Source organism: Primulina eburnea, chromosome 5, assembly GCF_022965805.1.
Source record: "Primulina eburnea isolate SZY01 chromosome 5, ASM2296580v1, whole genome shotgun sequence".
NCBI lineage: Eukaryota > Viridiplantae > Streptophyta > Magnoliopsida > Lamiales > Gesneriaceae > Primulina > Primulina eburnea.
In genome coordinates, this window is record NC_133105.1 from 5,666,781 (window position 1) to 5,683,137 (window position 16,357).

The window sequence follows — 16,357 nt, forward strand, 5'->3', positions numbered from 1 at the left end:
TTTTTACTTTTTTTTTTTTTTTTTACTTTTATGCTATTTTGATATCTTACATTATTAAAAAAAAAAAGATCATACAATATATTTTAATTTTTTTTGAAAATTTTGTAGCTTGCTTTATAATTTTAGTCTTTTTTCTATGAAAATATTTATACGACTTTGAACTCGTCGACATGATGGACTCCATAAGATAAAAGAATATTTAAAAAAAAATAGAAGATTATAATTAAAATTGGACAATAATAAATATATGAATAACAATTTTCTTTTTTATGTCATATTATATTATTCCCAAAATTCACAATGTTCGATGAACTTGTCCCACTCAATGGAATCAAAAGCAGAAAGGGAGTGCTTAACTTCAAGAAGCAACCAATACCTAAACTTCAGATGATCATACACTAACCATTACTTTTAAATCAAAATTAAACATATATTATTTTTTAAGTTATGTAATTGTAATTTTTTTAATATAAATTGTACGTGGCGGTATCCATGAGAAAGAAAGAGTGTTGCTTCGACATAAAAATTACTGATTGGTGACTCTTTATTAAACCAAATAGCATTCAAATCGATGGATTTGCATGTGGTAGAAGATTTGATATTTAGATTTCAAATGACGGAAGCTTTTCATATCAAAGAATAATATAAGAAAATAAAGTTAAAATCTTTTATAATTGGAAAAAATGTTTCAATTTGCTACTGCAATAAAATAGATCTATGTGATATCTGCCAATTGCATTCTACATAGTTTGACAAGGATTCCTAACTACGGTACCTATGCGTGTAGTAATTAATGCGGGCATGCTTAGGCAGAGTGTTGCAAATTGCGGTGCATGAATGAGAGTTGATCAAAGTTCTTGTCAAGTTCCTTCGAACAGTGTCTTAAAGACAAAAACTAGCTTCAAGCTGGATAAAAAAAAAGTCAAGATAAGGATTACTACATTTTATAAAAGTAAAAAGATGGTTAAATGGATAAGATCTTTATACATTTGCCCAGTAATAAAAAAATTGAAAATATAAAAAATTAAAAGATCAAAGAAAGCGCAATTCAGATTTCAAGGTGAGAAATCATGAACACTTTTTCTTTCTTTCTTTTGAGGCAATAAAAACACAGAACTATTTTGGATCTTCACTAACACAGGAATGGACAGAATGGTAATAGGCTAATAGCAGATGAGAAACAGAAAATCTTCACAACAATTGTCATAAAACATTCACCACACACCTGAAATAGTTTTTCTTATATATAAGTCATTAGACAGCATATGATTAATGTACAAAGATTTTTTGTTTTCATTTTTTGATTTTTTGCAGACAAATATATGTACAAAGTAGTAGGAACTTGTTATAAAAAGTTCAAGCCCATGAACAGACGTGGTAATAAGCACATTGGCAGCCAAACTGCTTCAATAGTCTGGTAAGATTATTGGAACGGAAAAAACAGCAGAAAATGTTGACATAAACTTCTGATGTTACAAAAACAAAGAGTAGATGCTATCGCCACTGCGAAACTTACGTTGGAACTTAAGGTTGGACGGTGATTTCCATATCGGCCGCAGCGGCTTCAGGATGGTAGTTTAGTATTTCCATCCACATCAATTCCCTAATCATCTCTTCCCCTAAATCCTCATCAATGTCAAGATTGATGGGGACTTGCGCCGGAGGGTCGCATCTTGGATCGTACAAGGGAGACATGTACGGGTGTTGAAGTGCTTCGGTTACACCAATCCTCTTTGAAGGGTCGAAGACAAGCATCTTTTGCAAAAGATCAATAGCTAAAGGATGGGCTTGAGGGTAAAGGTGAGAAAACGGAGTTCCCATGGAGAATGGAAGAGATTTGATATACTTTTTCGCCTTTGGATTGTCAATGAACTTGAGATCATCTTCCTGTTGACTACCGAGTATGTTGATAATTAATTTAAGCTGGTTAAGGCATTCGGTACCTGGAAAAACAGGCTTCCTACCGAGAAGTTCTGCAAAGATGCAACCAACGGACCACACATCAATGGATGTGCCGTAGTTGTCACAGCAGAGAAGGAGCTCCGGGGCACGGTACCAGCGAGTCACCACATATTCTGTCATGAACTGATCTTTGCCGCCGTTTGTGCGTGCGAGCCCGAAATCGCATATTCTTAGATCACAATTTGCATTAATCAGTAGGTTCCCTGGCTTTAAATCACGATGAAGAATGTTTGCCGAGTGTAGATATTTCAGACCTCTAAGTAACTGCATTGAAAAAAAAAAGTGAGAAGGCCAGAGGAGGTTGGGGAGGTTTGATCAGTTTTTAAATACCAAGTCCCATGCATACTGACTTCGACAATCCAAAGATCGCAAAAAAGGCAACCATGTTTTCAATCTAAGAAGCTCATTGTTGTGCGTGAGCAAGTAGGGAATCCTTCCAAAGAAAGGGGTGATCTCTTTCTTGATGCTTAGCTCTTGGATACTGTCATGATTCCTGGATCGTATTTATACTTTCAAGAGCTCAAGGTTTCGATAATTGCATCATGCATTCTTTTGAATAAGTGAAGGAATCACAATAGAATCGACATATTTGATCAAATAGTATCATATTACTAGGAAAAATTGCAGGGATTTTATAATGCCACTGTGTGTGTGTATCAGCACAGGGGATTTCAACATTACATAATTGGTTCACACTCACTAACAGATAGTCTGACACTATAATTGCAGTGATACTAATAAAATTAGCCCCATCTGCTCCTGGAACAAAATATTAAGGTATTACAAATGGTTTTGGCCATTCAATAAATCTTTCAGCACTGCGCAGGTCTAGTCAGAACATTGCTCAGACATTCATTCTGCCAGTCTTCAAAAGGTGTGGCTCAGAAATGAAACAAACATATACAGTTACACTGTAAACATGCTAAAAAAGATTATGAAAAGGTACCTGGAAGAGGAAATACTGGCAATGATCATTTGTAAGTGTCTGAGAGGACTTGATTATCTGATGCAAATCAGTATCCATAAGCTCGTAAACCAAGTAAACGTCCTTGAAACTTCCCTTGTGTATAGGCAGCATGACATCTTTGAGAGCTATCACATTTTCATGTCTAAGATGCCGGAGAAGCTTCAGTTCGCGCAAGGTTCTGAGTGCATCAATACGATTCTCAAAGGCATTATGTATCTTCTTGATTGCAACCTTTTCATTAGTTTCCCTGTTGACAGAAGAACACACTATGCCATATGCCCCTCGACCAATAGGCTTGATCGGCACGTATTTAGTATCGATTTCAAAAAGTGTTTGCCACATTGAGTAATAATGTTTCCCTCGAGATCTAACGCCATTTGGAGGTTCCACTGGAGTTGCCATACTACTGAAACCATAAAAGAAAAACAGTTATACAAAGCTTTCAGCAGAAAGATTGCCATATAAACACAGATAATACGTATAAGTACATTACATATACAGAGTTTTACACCGTATTATGGCCCGATCACCATAATCAGATCACTCGCAGGCTTGCAGCAATATTCGAACATGATGACCAATGGAAACTCCCATTGATGGAACAAAATCGCATAAAATTATTCAACATTTAGCATTGTAGGCTTGTAGCTGCAATATAAACACGCACACGGAAAATAAAGCAGGATCCACCGACGGTTCTTCCGAGAAAGCCAATTCAATGTTGAAGAACACAGTAGAATCTTTTAACGAAAATGCTCGATCAGTAAATAAGGATTACAGATTAGCACAATGAGATTCAAGTCTAATACAACGATAGAATAATCTTTCAACCAGTGTTCTCACCAATTTGGATCAAAAACCAAATCCGAATTCATCTTTAATTTGTAGTTTTACCCAATTATCTCATTCGAACTCAACCCAATACATTCGAGCATGAAATACGAGAAATCAAATAGTTGAATGACAAGTAGTTAAAACAAGCATAATAAGGTAACTTGGGAGATGTGAAAAAAGGAAATTTTGTTACTTTCCATTTACTCCATCGTTGGAAAAAAAAAACAGCATAACTTCGAAAATCAACAAATAAGTAAAACGAAAGCACATACTTTTGCGCTGAAAATTTTCCAAAAATCCCCTAAATATTAAAATAGCGCCTCAAAATTCAAATTCTTCATCATTCCATCCAATCCCAGCTTCATCTCAAATTCGACCCCAGTCCTTGCTCAAATCACCGTCTTCTCTTCCGATTCTCAACAATATCACCCAATTTCTTCAAACTGTTCGACAAATTGCTCACTTGGAAGCTGAATTCACCTGAAGTTTCCTGAATTTCACTGAATCGGATCACTAGGATCTACAGCAAATAATTACCTCACATCTCGATAAAACTTTTCACTGCTATGAATCCCTCAGGGGGTAATATTGACAAAATCTTTCCAAGAAAAATACAATTTGAGAGTAAATAATATGATTGGTTGTGTGGTCGTAATCAAAGTATGGATCAGCAGCAATGAAGCCACAATTTTCCATTTTAATTTAATTTATTTTTCTTTTGTCCTAATTATCAATGTAAATCATGTTATATACACAACAAAATTAAGTATACCACGTTATTTTCTTATTTTTTGTGGACGGTATGTACTAGATAATATATATATATATATATATATATATATATATATATATATATATATATATATATATATATATATATATATATATAAAATAATAATTCGAATAATTTTTTTCTTTTTGTTATATAGAGTGGTGAGATCAGTCTCGAACTCGAGATGTCTTGTTACACTGAAACGCACCATGTCGACTGAATCTACAAAGAGTAGGTATTTTGTGAGACGGTCTCACAAATCTTTATTTGTTAGACGAGTCAATCATACTGATATTCACAATAAAAGTAATTCTCTTAGAATAAAAAATAATAAATTTTCATGAATGACCCAAATAAGATATATGTCTCGTAAAATATGACTCGTGAGACCGTCCCATCTAAAAGCTGTGATAATTTGAATATTGTTACACATTACAAAAAACTGATTAAAATATTGATATGAGAGGATAAAAAAATTTAGGCGAACTTATTCACCAAAATTCAAATTTACCTCATAAAATAATTGGCAACTCACGTATCGACGGAATTAAACACCACATTGCTTGGGTCCAAAACAAATATGTTATGGTAAAAGAAGTGGAAAAAATAGTGTTATACTAAAAATATGCATAGAATGTTTGCTAGTGTCTATTTATTATAGTTATAGATATTTTTATAGGTGTCATAAAAAAACCCACAAAAAATCGAAAACTTGCATTTTCGTAAACTTTAGTTTTTTATGTTGTCGAATTTCAATCTAATATGATATTTTTTCTCAATTTAGACGTCGACAGAAGTAGTTAACACCTATGTAACGTTGACATGACTATTGTCACATCATCCGCATCAATGAAAAAAGGTTTAAACTTGACAAACATTAAAAGATATATGACTAATACAATAATTTGAAAACACGTGTGATCAAAATTGCAATAAATTGATTTGAAGTAAGCTCTAAATTGATTTCGACTGTTATCCTTTATTAAAGGAAGGAAATCTAAGCATGTCATAAATTCTATTTCGATGGGTTTCTGTGAGACTGCCTTACAAAAAATCAAGTTTCTAGATACTACATAAATATTAATCATATAAGTTTTTTTAAATAAAAAAATCCGCCAAATTATGAAATTTATATGATAATAATGGTAGATTTCAAATACAATTATTGAGCAAATTTTTCTATTACTTGTATCGTCTTTGTCGGTAACTCTAGAGCATTCAGTTTGACTAAATCTTAGGTCCTTGCAAGTTTAGTTGAACCAACTCATAATTTCCCCATTTTTATCGTGGATTTAAATTAGATGCGTGTTGAGTATAATGAGACTATTCTATATTATGTGAAGTATTTATTCTGATGTCGGTAAATATTAACTATTGGATCATTGATATATGTGTCAATTTTCATAAAAATATAAGAGACTTAAGTGATATAATGATATTGAAATAATGAGATGAGCGAATTAAAGAACTAAATATAAAACATGAGGATACATTTTTATTTTATATTTGTATAAATTTATCACACAAATTTTTGTGAGACAGTATCATATATTAATTTTGTGAGACAAATATTTTATTTGGGTCACAAGTGAAAATGCATTATTTTTTATGTCAAATATGAGCAGAGTTGACTTGTGAATAAAGATCCGTGAAATCGTCTCACAAAAAACCTATTCAAAATTTGGCAAAAACTTGTGAAACAGACTCACGGGTTGTATTTTGGTTGAGTGGATTAAATAAAGATGGATTAATAATCAAATATTTATCGTTAAAATTTTAAGTTGCTTTAATAATCATTTTGACCCGGTTTAAGATCCAATTTTATAGATAACTATTTGATTAATAAAATTGATCTTAAATCGGGTCAAAATGATTATTAAAACATCTTAAAATTTTAACGATAAATATTTGACTATTAATCTATCCTTATCTAATCCACTCAACCAAACACACAGTGAATATTACTTTAATGGTGAATATCGGTTATTTTGGTAATCTATGAAAAATTATTACTTTTTATGCTAAGATATTACTTTTTATTGTAAATATCGGTAGGGTTAACCGTCTCACGGATAAAGATTTGTGAGACCATCTCACAAGAGACCTACTCTCAAAATTTATATTATGCGTCCTAGAAAAAATTTAAATCAAGAGGTTATCTACCGATCAGCTATATTTGAGACATTCCATCTTCGAAAATAAATGAAGAATAATAAAATAGGTAAAATCTACAATTACAAACCATTGATTATCCAATTAAAAATCGTGACCTTTTTTACGAACATGCCTTGGTAAGCTTCGAAGCAGTGTTCTAAAAAGCTCGCTTAAGCTCCGCTTAAGCTCGCTTAAGCTTGAAGCTTGGCGAAAACGCCCCGCTTCGGAGAAAGCGGAAAAAAGCGGTCAAACTGTAGTTTGACCGAATTAAGCATAATTAAGGTGTTTGATTAAGCGTGCTTAACTACAATTGATCGCATCTATTAATTTTTTTATTTTGAAGGTATGTTTTTTTATTTTAAAATAATAAATTAGGTTTATAATTTAGATGTTTATTTTTTAATTTTAATTATGATTAAGCATGTCTGATAATGATTTGACAAATATTTAACATTTTTAATGTGTTTTAGTTGCAAAAACAAATTAAGATTGTAATTTTGATATTTTATGATTTTATAAATATGAGAATTAATGCATCAGACATAAAATTTATCATATTTATGTATTATTTTATCTAATTATAGGTTTGAGATAATTACAATTACACTGAATATAAAAAACGCTTTTTCACGCTTAAGCCTGTGCTAATCTCGCTTAAGCTTGAAAAGCTTGGAGCTCGACATCCGCGCTTCGGGGCGCTTCACGCCTTTTAGAACCTTGCTTCGAAGCAATAATGTCAGGAATCCAATTTCCAGCCAAACACGCATCGTTTGGAGATATTCTTCCGGACGTACGACGCCGTATCTGATATCTCATATTAAGTTATATTAGTTTACATAACAAAATAATATCTTATTTTTCCTTTTACTCGGTTTTTCTTTTTTGTTTCGAATCATATTCGTAGCTAATTTTGTTTCAAGTCTCGAATACTCCAACTTAGTTCTTTGGAATTTAAGGATTTGATTTGGAGAGAAATTTTTAATTTGATATCGATTTAAATGATAAATTTAAAATGACATTCATTTCGGTGAATTTCAAATTATCACAATCTCTATTATATTTACATAATTTAAGGAATGTTAAATTTGAAATCTATCAACAAAAATTCATCCAGACACAATCTTAGTTTGTTTAGATTTGAATTACATAGTTTCAAATCCTTCCATCCAAATACAATATTATTTCATGTAATTCAACATTTAGTCCTTTGTATTAAAAAAATAAAAAAAGGACCTCATGGTTGCTTCTGAGCAGCCAAATTTGACCCTTTAGTTAGTTATGGACCTCCACAAGCCATTATTCTTTCGATGAGTTTCATGTGAGATCGTCTCATACATTTTAATCTGTGAGACTGGTCAACCCTATCGATATTCACAATAAAAGTAATACTCTTAGCATAAAAAGTAATATATTTTCATTGATGACCCAAATAAGAGATTCGTCTCACAAATATGATCCGTGAGACCGTCTCACACGAGTTTTTGCCTAATCTTCATTGTTAGTGAATAACTATTCATTTTCACACAGCTCCAAATTTCAATCATGCGTTAAGAAAGAGAAATCCATAATTATAATAAGAATTAATTAAGACTAAAGCAAAGGTGTTATGTTTCATCTTTTCACTTCCATAATAATTGTCTTTTTGAAACTTTGGCAAAGATCCGAACCTTCCGAGAAATTTCTATATCTCATCTTAAAATGTCGATAGCAGATCTCTCTCTTTCTAGATTTAGATATATTTTTGTAACAACAAATGTGGCAGAAAATGGAGGACTACAACTTAAGATGTCAATGTACGTTGTGTATGTAGGATTGCCCCGGCCCGCCAACAAAATTCAATGGGTTGGATTGACAATACCCAACCCATTTGTTGTTAAGTAGCGACAGACCGTCGCCAAATTAGCGACAATTTAGTTTCTCAAAATCGTCGCTAATTGACGACAAGTTTTGAGAAACCATATTGTGACAATGAATTTAACGACGTTGTTAATTTCCGTCGCAAAAAGCGTCGCAAACATAATTTTTTTTTGCTTTATAAAGTTTTAAAATGAGAAGCCTACCCGTTAATTAGTTTGGCTAACATGTATAGCTGTGCAATCCATTATTTATAGTTTTTTTTAATTATTATTAAATTCAATTAATTATATATATTATCACAAAAAACATTAAATCCATATATTTTTCTGAAAATCAAACACATTATGTTAAAAAAAACTCGAGCATGTCTATCCTATTTGTAAGAGGTGGAGTTTTGAATACAATTAATTTTACATAAGGGTCGCTCATATTTTTGAATTGTTACAGAGTTGCCGATGTAATTTGTTCTTAATAGTAATCGGATAATGAATAATTATATAGTAATAAAGAATTGATTTTTACTATTGCTTCTTTAAGCAAATATGGAAATTTAAATTTAGGAAATAACAGATCATTATTTTGCATGTATGATGTTTGACCAAATTGGGCCCTTCGTCTTTTCATTTATAGACAAATGGACTCAATTCGGTAAGTTAAATGGGCCTCTTTAATTATTGATGTAATAATTAAAAAATTAATTTATTTTATTTAAAAAAAATATCGATTTATTTATATTTAAAAAAAACATTTCTATTTATGAAACTTTCCGATTTTGTTTTCTTAACTATTTTCCAGTAATTAATAAAGGAATGTATTATAATTCGTATGTTCCATCTATCCAGGGATACATAAATGAAATCAAATTCGGAACAAACATCTTTTAGTCAGTTAAAAACCTTGGAAAATTGTTATTTTAACGTTATGATAACTTCATAATACTTGAGCTCTTTCTTTAAAAAAAAAACAAATAATTTTTTTTTATGATGATGCAACTTACAAACGTTAAATCCGATGCATACTGAGTAAACATTTGAGCTAACGCAGTTGCGTGAAAATCACATTAGCAAATTAAACAGTACTGAACAAATCATACGTTATAGACTGACACAAAATTATGTTGAATGATAAAATAAAACTTGTGAACATTAATCAAACGTTCACATATTTCACTAGCTCTTAAATATGCCAAAGTTTTATTCAGTTGTAATAATTAACCAGTTGAAAGTTTAGGTACGATGGTCAAGAAAGAATAGTCCGAGACCAAAAAATATATACATACATTAAATAAAATATAATATCGAAAAGCAGATTCAATAAACCAAATTTACGAAAAGCAAAGGGAAAAAAATAAATATTTTCCCCGAATTGCGCCTTGAATGGCTAATTTCTATGTAAGGTAAGTTTTACTTTAGGAATTAAATTTCTGATTCCATGTTTTCAGTCAAAAGGTTTTCGAAACATGGTACTATTTTTTATTTTTAAATGACACTTTACCAGATAATGATAATTAATTAATTAGTCAACGACACGAATGACCTTTAATTTATTTTACCCGGTCAAACTACTTTACTTCTCGACATCAGCAAAATTATTAGTCCATTTGTTTCTCTAATTATAATTATTTAGCGCGATTTAAGTGTCATTTTTAAAAATATTTTAGATCATGATTTGCATTAGTATAATTATTTATTATTCAGTCATTACTTGTATTCATGGATTTAGACATTTAGTTCGACCTAATTAACCATGGTTAAATTGTTACATCAACCGTCGTTAAAAAGTAAATCAAAATTTATTTATCTAAAAAATTGTTAGTTGTTGGAGCACTTGTTTGTGTATTTCTCCAGAACCCAAAAATTTGTTTCCCAATAAAGTGGGGAAAATTGTAATCATAAATTTTTCTGTGTCATTGATCAATTTATAGTTTTATTTCTTTGACTAAAAAAATTTATTTTTAAAAATTTAATTAATTATTTTTTATCGGAGTTTTGTTGTAATATTAATATTGTATGCGCCAGCAATGTCTTTTATCATGCTAACTTTTTTTTTTTTCCGGTGGCACACCATCATTTTTTTGTTATCATGATAACACTCCCATAAATAACGACTAAAATCTAAAAAAGATAAGGTAAAAACTTGTGTGAAACGGTCTCATGGTTCGTATTTTGTGTGACTGCTCTTTTATTTGGGTCAATGAAAAAATATCATTTTTTATTGTGAACATCGGTAGGATTGACTCCTCTTATAAATAAAGAATTGTGAGACCGTCTCCCGAGAGACTTTCTCAATATATAAATAAGTAGACTAGGATGTAACCGGAACAACAAGACTCAAAATAAAAAAAGACGCGAAATAACACAACAAGAAATCCAAATTTTCCCGACACAGTGACATGCAAGCATACGCAACGATTCGTTATATACAATGATTTTAACAGTTCACCATTCTCTCATATTTCAGTTATCTTATTAAATTAAAAATGATTTTTAAAATACATGTTTAACATGCTAAAGTAATTGTATGTTCTAAAATGTCTGATATATATATATATATATATATATATATATATATATATATATATATATTAAAAATAGAAAGAATTCAAAATAATGCATGGCCATGCATGCTTTCAACTATGCATTAATTAATTATTTGGCGTTACATTAAGATATTCAATATATGATCAATCATGTCACATAATTTTAATACTGTTTAATTTAGCATCCACTTAAGCAGGTTCTGTGGGCATCACCTTTCTCTGTAGGGAACGACTGAACTTTAAAATAAATTAAAATGGTAAATTACTTTTTTGTTATAATTTAAAAAAAAAACTATATTTGAACATAATTCATCAATATCCAATTAGCCATCGTTATTCTAAAAAAAATTCGGTCATGTGTAATTTTATGTTGTCAAATTTTAATTTTTGTCCAATATCTTTCTTTTTTGAAAATTTTAGTTTTCTTCTCGATCTAGTGTTTATGTGACACCAATACAGTGCGGATATATCAACACCACGTACATTAATATTTCTAATAAAAAAGGACTAAAATAAAAAAAAATCTAAAAATACAATACTAAAACTGAAATTTGATACAAAAATAGATGATAAAAAATACAATTTTTCATATATAATGTTTGGTTTTGGCTATTAAAGTAAAATAATTTGTGAAGATAACATAAATTATTACCCAATTCGATCGATGGGAGATGAATCGTGGGTTTCATATTAGATTCGCACTGTGTCTTATTTAAGTTGTCATCATAACCTACCAAGAATTCTGAATCAATAGTTGACAGGCTTATATCTAAAAGTTTATATAATTTAATAATAAAAAAAATTATCGTAACTAAAGATAAATTAATATAGCGACGGCACTATCGAACGACTCAAAAAGTAGTACTATTTGGAATGAGAACAGCCTAGACAAATTTAGATCCACGTCCGTCTTCGTTCCATCATAATGTTGTAATAAAAAAAATTTAATCTTTTGTCGAATATTTTGAAAATAATAGTTATTTTGTGAGATGGTTTTATTGATTTTTATTCATACGGATGAATCATATCTATATATATAATAATAAAAAATAATTTTGATATAAAAAGTAATAATTTTTCATGAGTGACCAAATAATATATCGTCTCTAAAAATTTTATGTGTTTTGAAAATATGACTATATAAAAAGGCAAAAACTTGTGTGAGACGGTCTCACGGATCGTATTTGTGAGACGGATCTCTTATTTGAGTTATCCATGAAAAATTACTATTTTTTATGCTAAGAGTATTACTTTTTATTGTGAATATGAGTAGGGTTGACCCGTCTCACAGATTAAGATCCGTGAGACGGTCTCACATGAGACTTAAAGTAAAGAAGTCGTCAAAATATTTGAATCCACGGTTCTTAATTTTATCAAGTACAAGAATAATTTGGCCACTAAAGCTAGAGGACGATCGAGATTCGAGGGAACGCATGTTATCGTCTCCATTTTGAAGGGTTCAAGTTAACTGGACCGTCGAAGAAAAAATTGGTGGTGATGAATTAAAAAATAAAATTCATCAATTACGGTCGTCGTGGAGATGTTTTAGGAAATCCAATAAAAAGATAGGAAAGAGAGTTAAGTTGATGCTATCGTTAGGATAGTATATAAAATAATCTAATAATTAACTAACAGTTGGATTTAGTCGAATTTTGGATATGTTATTTGAAATATATGTAAGTATATTCTGAATGATAGAGATCGGATTCCGACTATCCGAGCGAGAGAAAAGAATTTCTGAACTTGGATAGAATTTAGATGACTCGTGTAGAATTTTGGAGAAGAATTTCGAAAATATGATAGCAAAACACGAAATTTGAGGTGTAAATGAGATGTAAATTCTGAATGAGAGCTTCTCCTATTTATAGAGGAGTTACTGCTAACTTGATCGTGTATTATCATCTCGTTTGAATTTTCAAATCAAATTTAAATCTAAGATAATTTTCTCAATCTTTTATCCGTACGTGATCTTGGATAATATTTCGGAATCTAAATCTTCATTCTTTGGATATTTCGAAATTAAACAATAAATACATCTTTGAATTTGAAATCTAGAGATCATATTATCATTTGCTTGATATTTATCTCGGCTATCTCAATATCATCTTAAATATTAGATCTTTATCTGCTCATAAGTTCGAAAATATATACACAATATTATCTTAAATCTTGAGATCAAAATATTGTACACGATAAAATTATCCGCTCAACTTTAGATAATCTTGCAAATCTTACATCTTATATTGAGATAGATTCTCGAAGATTACACAAATCTTAATACAATTGAATTACTAAATATTAAAAAAAAAGTTACAAAATATTATCACATTATGAAAAAAAATCTTGGATTTTACAAAAAAATTCGAGCAATATCCTCGAAAGACAACTTGAACTCAATTAAGTTTTCGTTTATAAAATAGCTGAAGATAAATCAGAACTCGAGATGACCCAATTCGTGCCCCCATGCTCTCCTTAGGGAATCTCATCGTACTTATTTTCCTGTATTAGCTCATCGTTTTCTTCAACTCAACCTGCATTAATTCTCTTCTCTCTTCACCGCCATGTTCAAATCCTTCGAGCTCCCAGATTGTACCTACGTAAACCAGCCAACGTTCATCTCCCCGAAAACCCCAACTCCGAATCACACACTTTACCTCTCCAATCTCGACGATCAAAAGTTCCTACGATTCTCCATCAAATACCTTTATCTTTTCCGGAAATCCGTTAGCGCAGAAACCCTGAAAAATTCCCTCTCCAGGGTTCTTGTGGAGTACTATCCATTGGCTGGGAGGCTCAGGAAAACCAAGGAGAGCGATGATCATAAGCTGGAAGTCGACTGCAACGGAGAAGGCGCTGTTTTCGCAGAAGCTATGATGGATTTTAGCGCCGACGAATTTCTTGAAATGGCGAGGAAGCCGAACAAGTCGTTTAGGAAATTGTTGTACAGAGTCGAAGCCTTGGGTTTCTTGGATGTTCCTCCTTTGATAGTTCAGGTCAGATTTCAGATCAAACCTGCAGTTTCTCATTCAACTTTTTCCAAGAAAACAAATCACAAGTTTTCTTCGCGAATTCAATATATTTATTGTTTGAATCATATAAATAATCGTCCATATATATATATATATATATATATTTCCATATAACACATTAATTTTTAAAGTGCAATTAATTATTAAATACCATTCTCACAGGAAAATTAGGATTCAACCTATATTTACAGTATTACCTACCCAACAATCTGTAATTATTCTCACATATTTAGTCAGTGATTTTTCAATGGACCTCATGTATAAGAATAAATAAGGATTATCAGATCTATAAGCATATGTACTATAGAATGACGAATACATCACTTATCTATCGTAAAAGACACAGATTTCAACAAATATGGTGCTGGGAATTCAATTTTTTTTTTTTAGAATTTTTTTCTCAGTTGTAGATTATTATTATGGATTTTTTTTTATTGTTTTATTATGGCATATTAAAAATAATATATAAAATAAGGCCTGTCTGTCAATCGTAATCCGTGGTGGTGACGTATCGGAGGCAACATGTGTTTCCTCGGCCACGTACTGTGAGCTCATACACAATAACCCTTCAAAGATGCATGTTCCCAAAAGGCAACATTTTAAAATTATTATTTTTATACCCAAAACGGATATGAAATTTATTCATATATATTATCGAAATAAAAATTCATTGAACTAACATGGCAATCCACCGTTCATTTGCATGTCTTTGTTAAGCTGTTGTATTCCTGTCAGCTCAAGTTATTTTCATTACCATACGGCGTAAGCTTCTTCGTCGGTTAATATTTTGATTTCCCGTTTTTACCACAGAAGTGGGCGTAAATTTACCTTTCTACTGTTACAGGTGACGCATCTCCGAGGTGAAGGAATGATTCTGTGTACTGCAATCAATCACTGCTTGTGTGATGGGATTGGTTCGTCCCAATTTCTACATGCTTGGGCCCACTTCACAACCCAATCTAATCCTACGAATTTACCCATTTTACCTTATCATTACCGCCACGTGTTGAAACCGGGTAACCCACAAAGAGTAAGTTTTTCCCATCCGGTGTTCACAAAAATTACCGACGATCCCCACGATGCCCTCAATCTCAACAAGTATTTACATTCCCTGCCGCTCGTGGCTTCTTCCGTGACATTTCATCCTCACAAGTTACTCACCTGAAGAAACAATGTGTCCCCTCCGTGAAATGTACAACCTTCGATGTTTTAGCGTCTCATACTTGGCGTTGTTGGGTTAAGTCGCTAGATTTGCCTAGTTTCATCTCGGTGAAATTGTTATTTTCTGTTAACGTTAGGAAAAAAATGAGGACTGACATGCCGGAAGGATATTATGGGAATGGATTCGTGTTAGCTTGTGCGGAGGCCAAGGTTAATGATTTGATTGTACCCAACTTGCATGATGGTGTGAAATTGGTGCAACGCGCGAAGTCGGAAATAAATGATGAATACGTGAAGTCTGCCGTCGATAGGTTGGAAGATAAGTCGGTCGTGACAGATCTTTCCGCAAGTTTTGTGATATCACAATGGTCCAAGTTAGGGTTGGAAGACGTGGATTTCGGACAAGGAAAGCCAATACACATGGGACCCGTAACTAGTGATATTTACTGTTTATTTTTACCGGTTATTGGAGATTCTGATGCTGTTACAGTGCTAGTATCCATCCCAGAATCAATGATCGATAAATTTGAATATTACATGACTGAGACGTGTGCGATCCTGGAAAATGGAGATGCTAAGAGTAAGTGCGGGGATGAGAACTTGCAAATGGTGTGTGTCTAAAATAGAAAACTAATGTTTTCTGAGTTTGTCATTGAAAAAAAGGATTATATTCGAGCAACAACTTATGTACCCATGTTGAACGAATCATCCATGTATTATATAATATATTTTCGTGTATTCTTGTCCGATTCATACGTATTGACTTTAAAATGCTAAAGCCTAAAGCTTAGGTCAATTAATTTCAAGTTTTTTCTTGGGTTGCGTGTTCTACTTTTCCTTCACTGATTATGGGTTAAAAAAAATGAAAATATTGATATAATCCAAATTTTTTCTAATGAACTTCAGTAATATTTTACATAATAGTAATACAAAACTTGTTAGTTGTTCCACGTCGGTTGTGTATAATATATTTGAGACTTGCATATATAGGATTGGACAATCCTCTCCCTGAACTAGTTTTTGGGTTGAGTTAAGTCCAAGTCTTAATGTTAACATGGTATCAGAGCCCATATTCCAACTTT

General features: G+C 31.6%; 2 protein-coding genes across 3 annotated transcripts; one reads left to right on the forward strand and one right to left on the reverse strand.

The window, feature by feature from the left end:
- Window positions 1–1,213: 1,213 nt before the first annotated feature.
- On the reverse strand, window positions 1,214–4,398 carry LOC140832665 (mitogen-activated protein kinase homolog NTF3-like). Of its 2 annotated transcripts, XM_073196801.1 has the most exons (4): window positions 4,036–4,398; window positions 3,423–3,577; window positions 2,909–3,335; window positions 1,214–2,226 (listed from the first exon to the last, which is right to left on the reverse strand). In XM_073196801.1, exons 3-4 carry the CDS (start codon window positions 3,329–3,331, stop codon window positions 1,525–1,527), a joined length of 1,125 nt encoding a protein of 374 aa, XP_073052902.1. In that variant the 5' UTR covers window positions 3,332–3,335; window positions 3,423–3,577; window positions 4,036–4,398; the 3' UTR covers window positions 1,214–1,524. The 2 variants fall into 2 exon arrangements, with proteins under 2 accessions (XP_073052902.1, XP_073052901.1); XM_073196800.1 differs by lacking the exon at window positions 3,423–3,577 and having other exon boundaries at window positions 4,036–4,394.
- Window positions 4,399–13,465: 9,067 nt separating this feature from the next.
- On the forward strand, window positions 13,466–16,087 carry LOC140832666 (alcohol acyltransferase 9-like). The gene is given in 3 exon segments (XM_073196802.1): window positions 13,466–14,078; window positions 14,959–15,271; window positions 15,274–16,087. Coding segments are annotated over 3 exon segments (1,368 nt in total). The 5' UTR covers window positions 13,466–13,646; the 3' UTR covers window positions 15,897–16,087.
- The last annotated feature ends 270 nt before the right edge of the window (window positions 16,088–16,357 follow it).

Excerpts from the sequence above, each read along its gene's own strand:
- LOC140832665 (XM_073196801.1), bottom strand. The coding sequence starts at position 3,331 with ATGGCAACTCCAGTGGAACCTCCAAATGGCGTTAGATCTCGAGGGAAA. Across the intron at positions 2,227-2,908 it reads GCCAGTATTTCCTCTTCCAG|TTACTTAGAGGTCTGAAATA; the intron begins GTACCTTTTCAT and ends TTTTCAATGCAG.